Source organism: Pterocles gutturalis, unplaced genomic scaffold (assembly GCF_000699245.1).
Source record: "Pterocles gutturalis isolate BGI_N339 unplaced genomic scaffold, ASM69924v1 scaffold15772, whole genome shotgun sequence".
Classification (NCBI taxonomy): Eukaryota; Metazoa; Chordata; class Aves; order Pterocliformes; family Pteroclidae; genus Pterocles; species Pterocles gutturalis.
This window is the reverse complement of record NW_010113102.1, coordinates 14,667-25,128: the sequence shown is the minus strand read 5'-3', so window position 1 is coordinate 25,128 and position 10,462 is coordinate 14,667. Positions and strand designations below refer to the sequence as shown.

Here is a 10,462-nt window from a genome sequence, read left to right as displayed (position 1 = left end):
TCAGCAGGAGGGGAATTCGAGTTGCCATAGCAGCCACCCACTCTCAAAAGAGGGGAGTGGGAAAAAAGGAAGACTCAAGAATTTAAACTAAAAAAAGAAGCTATTGTTAACAAGACAATATGCACAGATGCTAGGTGATAAGGACATGGCTGCACTTCAATGGAAGGAGATAGGGGAATTATTAGATAAAGCATAGGTTTTGTTTTTAAATGGGTTGATCAGTGAAATCACATAAGTCTGACATTGTTTACTTCGCCCCCTTAGAGAGCAAGGACACTGGATCACCTTGTTGCCTGTTTACATCTTTAAGACTGTTTCATTTCACACACAGCTGGCTGAAATGTCCGGGGAGGATTCTGTAACAAACCCTCCCTCTCTCCCAAATATTTCTGTCAACCAAAGAGAAGGCACATTTTGTAGCAGAGATTATATGCTCATGAAATACTAGCTGAGTAATATATGGAGTTCTTTATGAGCACGTTCTCAATAACTGTTGTACCACAACATACAAAGACTAGGCTACTGTTTAAATCTTCTACTCCAGTGAATAGTGATGAGAAAGTTGTTATTCAAGGCCAGCTATTCTGATAAACATCATGACAGTGTGAGGACATGACCTCAGATATTGGAACACTGCATTTCTTTCCCTGGTGTGTAATAAACAGTATTTTTAGCTGCAATCATGCAACAGAATTAAGAAAAAAAAAAAAAAAAGACTGACAACATTGCATCAAGGACCTAAATTTGCAGGCTACAACTCAGCTGATGCATCATAGCAATTCACTTTATTAGGCAGCCTATAGGAACTCAGAAATCCTGAGAGCAGTTCGTAGTGCTTTAGTTAAATGACGACAGTGTCGTGCATCGTGCAGTGATACAGTAATGACATAGGATATATTCATTTCTGCAGTTACTGAAAGATTATAAAGTCATGAAACAGATCACAGCCGTTTTAATTTTTGATGTTGCTAACTGTATATTGACCACAAACAACATAAGGTTTGTATAAAGTACTCCTGCTCATGTCAAAAGCCATTGATACTAGCTATTAGACCTTACTAATGCCTATTTTTTTGTTTCTAAAATTTATTAATACTATTTTCCTTCCCGCTTTGCAGCAGCTGAACAGTTGGTTTTCTTTAGTGTGACTCATGGCAAGAGTGGAAATCCAGCTTTACAGATGGATGAGAAAAATAGGAGCAATTAAAATGAAGAACGCTGAATATTTTCTAAAATAGCTTGTGCCAAATTTAGAGGTATGTTTCAGTGAAGCAAAGCCTTAGATATCTCCCCAAATAAAGACAATACTATTAGCAGTCTTACACTTGCCTCAAGTTAGAATATAATTTTATTCCTCATCTCTTAGTTGCAGATAACACTTGCCTGTACTAACTGATGATCCACATCACTTAAACAGACATTGCTCACAAGGAACTTTTGGTAAATGTCACCGTCAGTGCCACAGATTTTAAGCAACTGGTTCTAAAACCATATTCAGAAGCATGGAGTTGTCACACTGTCTGTGGACGGGGTTGGGATCTTTGCCATGTCGGCAAGTACCAGTTTCCAGATAAACCAGGAATTCCAAGTCTGCTCATTAAATATACGCTCAAAAGCAATACACACTCACACATATATATGTATACACACATGCATATACATGCACACATACTTAAACGCACATGTACAGGCAGTCCACTCATCAGATACTGAGGGAATTTAAGGGATGACTCCTGCAATGACACACGCGCACCTCGTTTCCCTCTGACGCTATGAGGGCAGCCCTGGTCCCATCCTACATATGCCCGCTCTTCTGCTTCACCCCACCAAAGAATAAGTCCATGTCCAATTTTACTAATCTGTACTGAGTTAAAACATGGAAAGGAACCACTACCAGTCGCCGGCAATCCCAAAGCCTCCTCCCATATTCTCTGGGAATGGGAAAAAGTAAACCAAGAACCTGGTTATCCGAAATCTATAACCCTTTTTGGACAACTTGTCCTCTCTCAGCATTGCCTTAGCTTTCAAGGCTCAAAGAACCACGACATCTGTAAATGCCAGAATTAAGTCCAATGAATCAAATTCTCAAAGGCCTCACAGTAACTCACAGAAGGTTTACATGTATAAAATCAGACAACAGTTACTTTATCGTTTTCCCATTCCTCCCTCCTCCCCTCACAGTGTGAGCCATTTGCTCTCAAAAATAGTGACATTAAATAGTACAATATACTTACAGCCAGATACATAGCTGCATATATGCTTAGAGCTGCTTCTTTGGATGGGAATGTCTTTCTGGCTTTCATGATAAGGTCTGGATTTCCAGTACAGGCATGTACGCTACTGATGAATTGTGTATACTGTTTACATCCAAGTGCTGTATAGTTGGGTTTACAAAGTGCAAGAAAATGTGGTGCAAGATTCCCTGTTACTACTTGTCCGGCATTTACAAAGATGTCCGTAGCAAACAGTCCAAATGCGTAAATTCCTAAAGAGGGAAACAAAGAGTTAAATTTCCTGACAATTTCACTCCAGGGCAACATATTATAGTATTTATCATAGTAATGTACCAGATCCTTCTATTTAAGAACATGAAAAACCCTCACACGTATTGTACCCTAGAGATCCCGGCTCACATTGGAGATGGTAGTTTTCCTACACAACTGCACCAGTAACACTGAAACATTCCCACACACCTGATCCCTCTCCATCCTTTGGAGGGTCACTTTTGTGCAACTAGCCCACTTTCCTAGGCCCCCTAGACAGCAATCTCCACTGTTTGGGGTAGCTAGCTATACTGGTACCTAACTTTTGCCCATGTTCACTAAATAGAAGCGATAGAGGCAAATTCTTCACCCTATAAAACTGCCTGAGAACCAAGGAAGTCAAGCCCTGATGGAGTAGTAACTTGAAAAGCCGTAACACATACTGGACATTTTCTTTTCCCTTGCAGCTGTAAACGAGCTGAAGCACTGAATAATTCAATATTGCCATGCACAAGTTGTCTTCATCTGCCTGCTACTGGGTATATCTCTATGCATGGCATATTAATCACAATATCAACACAGTGAGCTAAAGATCTATATATTTGAGGAGCTACTTATGCTAGAGTTTTTTTTTTTTTTCATCAGACATATCAGCAAAGCATCAAGCACATGTACTTGTTCATTAGAATGGAAATGCATATATCTGATTACTTAAAACAGATTTCTGCTGAGGCCCCTTTCTACCCTTTTGAAAGCAGAAAATGAGCTCTGGAAGGAAATGCAAGTGCAGCACCTTGACTGGGAGGCAAAGCCAGCAGGAGTGTGTTCAAATTCCACCTGAGCTACAGATTTCCTCCTGTATTTCCATGGGCAAATCACCTTACTTTTCCCATACTTCAATTCACTGTGAATATAGCATGAGTTCTGGCAGTTCCCAACTTCATGGGGCACCATGAGGACTTTAATGGGTGTACACCAGAGCAGACATGATGCCACAGAAACACGTGCATTTCTAAAGGTCAGGTTTTTTCCTCAGCAAAGCTAGAGGACCAAGGATGATTTCCAGGATCCTGGCTGGTCAGCAATGTCACGCTAACGTTAGTTCAGCCTGAGCTGCTAGACACTGGTGAGCAGCGGATCGTGCCTGGTCGAGTGGCTGCACAGAAAGGCCCTTTCAGCAAGCCCCAAGGGTGTGCACTGCCCCAGCTTAGGCGGCCACATCACTTTGTGTGAGCAGAACGGGTAGCGATGCCTCTATCTGATAGAAGAGTGCAGAGGCCATTGTTCCTCCCTTCCCTCCCAATTTCTTTTTGCTTCTGCAAGCAAGGAGGGTGCAGCAAGTGTGAAGGAAACATGGGCACCGTTTACACACAGAGCAACTGGAGCAGGAGGAGCTCCTCATCATCACTCCACACCTCCTCTGGACCTACGCAAGACAGTCTCATTCTTAATGACTTTTAACACTCCAGCGTGACAGCTAGCAATCGTGCTCTGAGAAGGCAGGCACGGCTGTTACACAAACATTACAAATACAGACACAGCTGCACATCCCCTCCCTCCCCTTGTGGCTGGGCACACAGGAGGATTAGCTGCCCTAAGGCTTCGTTGCTCCAGCTGTTTCTCTTAGATACAACCAAGAGTGAGAGGCAAACAATAGAACTGAGCCCTGCTATGGCATCCCTGCTCATATTAAAAAACAGCATCTGGGAATATTAAATAGACATTTTGTGTGGTGGTACTTCTCCCTCCAAACACATTCACAATGAACTAAGTGGAAAGGATGACATCTCGTATCTACTAAAGTTGATAGGGGAGTTACAGCTGACTTCAGTGGAGCATGTATTTTGTACAGTTTTCTACTAAAGACTACAATACAATCGCAGGCTAAGAAAGCACCTAAATTGGGCTTGGCTTCAAACACTTTTATATCCCAATGTCTTCAACTTTGGCTGCTATGTGTATGCATAACTAAAAGAAAAGCATCAGTTACAGATATGGCACAAGGGTATCTGCCTTCACCCTACTCCAGGCCTGCTGGTTGTTTTTCCCCCTTGTGGTCCCAATTCTTTCTACTTTTACTGCTGTTTCTGCAACTATTTTTTTGTCCTAACTTCTAAGCAGCTTCATTTGCTACCCAAAAGGAGACAACTCACTGCACCTGAGTTAATACTACACATGAAATGTTGTATGGTTATCTGAATATTTTTCCCAGGTCAAAATTAAGACATAATTGATCACTCTCACCATTCAGAAGAAAGCATTAATTTTGCTCATACCAAGGAATCTGATGGTCCTGCGCACCAGTGGATTTATATAACAACAGTCTCCAGTTAATATTGTTTTTTCTTGGTTTTCAAAATCCTTTGTAGCTAACTGTAGACAAAACACTGCAGTTTCTCCAACGATAATCTTAGGTAAGGAGAAAAAAAAAAGGGAAGAGAAATGGTACATCAGATTGCAGCAAGTAAAATATACTAATATTACAGAGACGACTATCTCATCTTAAGGAAACAAGACCAAACCAGCACAAAAGACAACATAAGTGAATCAAGTTCTGTACATTAATCTTCTTATAAGGGAAGTATGCCTTATGGCTTGCTTTACTGTATTTGCATTAAAAGACACACTTCTATAACCAGGACTTGGAATTAATATAACATAACCTAGTTTTCAGGATGAAGGGGAAGAAAAAGAAATCTGTAAGTTCAAGAACAACGGATCGCATAATGCACAAGACACGGACCAAAGTCAAGGCCTAATCCTGGGAGATGCTGAACATTTCAGTTCCCATATGGCTTTCACTGACGCTCAGCATTTCACAGGGTTGAGCTCTACATTTTGTACCATGGCAGCGGAGGAGGGGAAAAAAAAAAAAAAAAAAAGAAAAAAGAAAAATCACAACAGAGCTCCTGTTCACATTAGAGGATTGGTTTGCCAGGAGGTACTTAACAGGGTTTGATTCATATTTTGCCAGCTAAGTTTATCAAGTCCAGCTTTAGCTTTATTCCTCATGCTTGAACAAAGTATCACCACTGATATTTTAACATTAAGCATGGACTGTTTCACATTCATTACATCAAAATGAATAAAATTCTCATTTCTATAGGTCACTCACACTATCATTAGCAAAAATTTTTTTAAAATCACAAATAAAGAGAGAAAAACATAGATTTTGAATGTAAAATATCCCCTTTAAGATGCATATTTAACTGTATAGCAAAAAATAACCTTTAATTTACTTATGACAACTATGGTAGTGAGACTTAATAGCCAAAGACAAGCCTTAAGTGGTTATCTCTCTAAACCTACGATACTGAAGCTTTACAGCATGTAGCACATGTATGATCAAAAAGAGTAGAGCAGAAGGGTCAAATACTGACCACTGCACTACAACTTTGATTCACTGTGGGACTTAAAAGCAAGACTCTTCCACTCTTCTATATGAAAAGCAATAAAGCTTATTGATAGGTACATCATACTTTGATAAACAGGAGTGAAGACCAGCAAACTGAAGTCCTAATTCTACACAAAAACAAGAAATAATGCCATCAAATCTGATTCATTGCCTAGGCTTTTCTAAACTTTTTACCTAACAGGAAACTATAAACCTTTTCATACATTACAATAGCACTGGTTAAAAAAAAAACACAACAAAAACTATGGGCTATGGCTCATAAGTACAGTTGTCAACAGGAATAATGCAATTAATGACCTTACTTAGTTATTTCTAGATCTACACAGATGACTTTGGGCTAAACTGTGACACACAGAAGAGGAAAGTGCTCCTTACAAATAATGTGTCAGAAATAACAAGAATAACTGTGGTGGCAAGCACGTCAAAAGCAAAATTCAGTTTGTCACAGAAATAGTCATCATCTGTTACTTCAGACCGGCTTCAGATCCTAACAGAATTTTCAGGTAGCCATTCAACATCTCAGCTAACAAATATCCTCTCTCTACTTTGATGCGAGCAAATTTTCAGCATACTCAAGTAGAATTCCTTAATCTATAATTAAAAACATATGAAATGTAATTCAACCTTGAATTCAAGTTCATAAAAATTATGACAATGATAAGAATTCAGCCCAATGACCCCTACAGCTCTCATGAAAAAAAAACCAACCAAACAAAAAACCCAATTGAAATATGATTCATAAAGCTGAGAACTTAATCTCTGAAGATTTTTACTGTGAGTCACAGTAACTCCCTTCTTTCCTCTGGAACAAAGAAACCTCAAGGACTAGGCAACCTGAACACAGTCAGATTCTGCATTTAACTGCTTGTTTTTTGCCAAATCCCAATAAATTTCAGTAAAGTCATTGCAGCTTTCCAAACTCCAAGAAAAAGCAGAAGGAACACATCTGTGACATACAGTGGTCAACCTCTTGCAGAACACAAAGAGAAAAAGTGTTCCAGCAAGCTCAGCTCTCCAGCACTGAACAGTCTCTGCATCTGCTGACCTAGGAATAGTTTCTTCTTTTTGGTTGGTAGGGAAGCTGGTGTTAGCAAATGGGAGAACTGCTCATTCACTTATAGGAAAGGAGGTCCTCACTTCCAGCAACCTGTCTTCACTAGCTGCATCTAGGTCCTTGCTACTGGCAACAACTTTTCCTTGTTACATTTCCTGTCTTTGATGGTGCCTGGATGAAGAAAACCCTTTGCTCCAAGAATAGCAGGGAGCAGAGTTCAAGTTCTTAGCTGAACAAAAATACTCTTAGAGTGGGTACGTAGGTGCAAGGGTCAGAACGATGCAGAACTCAGTTAGAGAGTAGGCCTAGTGCTCTACCCTCAGGAGTAATCAGAGTGGGATGTGCCATTGAGCACAACAGGCATTCATCTCTATGCTTCCGTGACTTTGATAGAATCCTTCTGGAACCTGGCAATAAATACAGATTCTGCATTTTCCTGTACTGGCAGCTCAGATAAAGCTGTTCTCCTTCCTCCATCCTTCAGCACAAGCACTGCTCATCTCAATAATCAGCCTATTGATGTTTCAGAAATAGAAGGAAAATCTTTTTCAATCTCAGAAGTCCCAGGAGAGATTCTGTTTCCAGTGCGATTCCTTCCCTTCTCTCCAGCACCACTGGCAATAATCAGCTTTACAGGGCAGAGGAAAGGGAGGGCAATCTCCCTCTCGTCCATTACCATAATTTTCATTCCTAGTATATTCTGGGAAGGGACAACTTCTGTATTCCCTCTGGCACAGGGTCTGCCATTACCCCTTGCACTGCATATGCAAGTTGCAACCAGTCAGCAAATGACATTTAAAATAACATAATTACTTGTGTACTACTTGGCTAAGTCTTGAGGCTAAAAGTTTTTTGAATATTCCAAAACAAACAGTGCAGTACTGAAATGGGGAATCTGAAAGCTCTGACAACATAAAATTTTGGACCTAACGACACAAGTTCAGGTATAGAAATATAATTTGCAATTAAAAAGGTGAGGATGTTACAAGTACCTTTCACCTTACCCTAACAGGGACATTATTTTAGATCACTGTACAGATTTGCTGAAGAATTATATATCAAAATTCTTTGTTCATAGATATTTTAACAGCTGTTAAAAGCAGAGACCATCCTTCCCTAAGGCTGAGAAAACCTTTTGACATATAATTAAAGCATGTAAAGTATAAGGAAAAGAACAATTTTCACCTGAAGACTAACAATACAAAGTGCAGGCTTTCTAGTATTCTAAAAAACACACATATAAATAATTTTCACAGTTCTTAGATAAAAATGCAGCGTACATAACCATTACAAGAAGGAGCAAGTCAAAAATTATCACCCTTGTGCATTGGCCTAAGCTCTGACAGGCAGGGAGCATTTCCTTGTTCTACTACAGCTTCTCTCTGGAACTGCAGGAAAGGCCCTCAGTCCTAGTTCACAACATTAAGTGTAACAGGAACAATACAAAAGATCATCCTACATAAAAATATTTAATCATGGAATGGCCTGGGGTGAAAAGGACCTTAAAGATCATCTAGTTTCAACCCCCCTGCTGTGGGCAGGGTTGCCAACAACTACAGCCACTGCCCAGGGCCCCATCCAGCCTCATCTTGAATGCCTCCAGGGATGGGGCATCCACAGCTTCTCTGGGCAACCTGTTCCAGTGCCTCACCACCCTCACAGTGAAAAATTTCCACCTAATATCCAACCTCATTCTCCCCTCTCTTAGTTTAAAACCATTCCCCCTCATCCTGTCACTATCAACCCCTGTAAACAGTCACTCCCCCTCCTGTTTACAGGCTCCCTTCAAGTACTGGAAGGCCGCAACGAGGTCTCCCCGGAGCCTTCTCTTCTCCAAGCTAAACAAGCCCAGTTCCCTCAACCTTTCTTCATAGGAGACGTGCTCCAGCCCTCTGATCATCTTTGTGGCCTTAGCATTTAGATAATCCTTTCTTTTTATGGAAGCATGGAAAAGAAATATTAACCCAGCAAAATTGGAATTACAGGGAAAGTTCTTGTAACCATCTCCATGGCAATCGAGAAAAAACCTGTCTGCGATGTGACAACCCATTCAACAGACAGGAACAGAGTTTGGGAGGGGTGAGATCTAAAATCAGTATTTCTCCTTGTTTCATGTCTTCGCTCCTGATTAATTTATTACCTGATTTATTTTCATGGTGTTTTGGTACTAGTAATATATTTATTGCCAACCACTCAATACCTTGTTTTCTGCACAGGATACTTACAGTGTTTTCCCTACACTGATTCCTTCCTCCCAAATAAGTTCATTTTTTTCTGTATTAGTCACTTCTCTGAATCCAGGCAAGCTGTTCCTAGTTTTAGCACTGTATGTCAATTTAGAAATCTAATTTGTCCTTCCCAAAATCATCCATCCAGTATATTCTTAACTTGGTTCTAAATTCTGAGCTCTTTTTCAACTTGAAATGTCAAACCTGACTCATTCCAAATATTAGAGATAGAGCAGCTCTGACCTTGTTGATTCTCCAGTAAACTGAATCCATAAGCAAGCTTACCCTAGTGTCATGTATGGTTTACAACAGCCAGCACCTATATAAATAAATGACCTTAAATCTGAACTTCCAAAATACTAATGAGGCTTATTTTATGGACTATCTTCTCATACATGACATAACTTCCTGTAAAAACCCAAGATTCAAGTAAGAATTAAACATTAATTTGGATAACAAGTTATCTGAGGGCATATTAATGCATTTAAACAAGACAAATCCTGAAATCTAAGGTTGATAATCTCTATTTGGGATTAGGAAAAACACTTCTGTGTACACATTCATAGATCTTTAAAGCTAACACCTACTTTAGGGTATACAAATGATCATGAAATATTTCATAAGGGCCAGGGAACGTGGTAGAATACACGATTCCCTCTCTTTCAATTCTCAGGGTTATGCTGTAGCTACAGCAACCACTCAGATGAGTAACACTGAAAAGCAGTTACTGCATTAAAAAGACAACTAAATATTCTGAACTTCTCAAGTTAAGGACAACAGTTGACAATACTGTGCACTGTAGTTTCTCTTCTGACTTCTTTCATTCATTGCATTTCTCTCATTTAGGCATGACTTGAACCATAACCAAGCCTTCTATGAGGCCATCTTCAAGAAATAACATGGCAATGGATTGTGCCTTTGAGGAATGATCATCTCAGGCAGCCCACAGCTCTGTTTTTCTCTCTAGAGTGAAATTCCTCATACTTCCTTATCAGGCAGCAAGGGAAACTGGGAACTGAAGCTAAAAATCTTGGGGATGATCTCTGTATCTCTAGGCAAATTATCATTTCAGTTGCATGGCCTCCCCATTCATTTCACTTATGAGCTCCCATTTAAAATACATGGGGTAGATTTCGTTTAAAAATATGGTTTCCACAGACTTTGCTGTTCCTGTTCTTTACCTTTCCTTCTTAATTCTTAGCAAGACCATGGGCCTATTTCCCCCTTTAAAAATGCTATCAACATACCACAGAACATAATGGTCTCCAGAGTTTGGAAAATC

At 39.9% G+C, this 10,462-nt stretch overlaps 1 protein-coding gene across 1 annotated transcript in view; it reads right to left on the bottom strand.

Annotated features, from left to right (window-relative positions):
• LOC104462411 (lipid phosphate phosphatase-related protein type 5) overlaps positions 1-4,901 on the bottom strand; it is a 23,663-nt gene extending 18,762 nt beyond the window's left edge. The window contains exons 1-2 of the mRNA XM_010074335.1: positions 4,760-4,901; positions 2,235-2,485 (exon numbers count right to left, since the gene is read on the bottom strand). Coding sequence (XP_010072637.1) covers positions 2,235-2,303 — 69 coding nt within the window. The 5' untranslated portion in view covers positions 2,304-2,485; positions 4,760-4,901. The remainder of the gene's footprint in view (positions 1-2,234; positions 2,486-4,759) is intronic.
• Between the last annotated feature and the right edge of the window lie 5,561 nt (positions 4,902-10,462).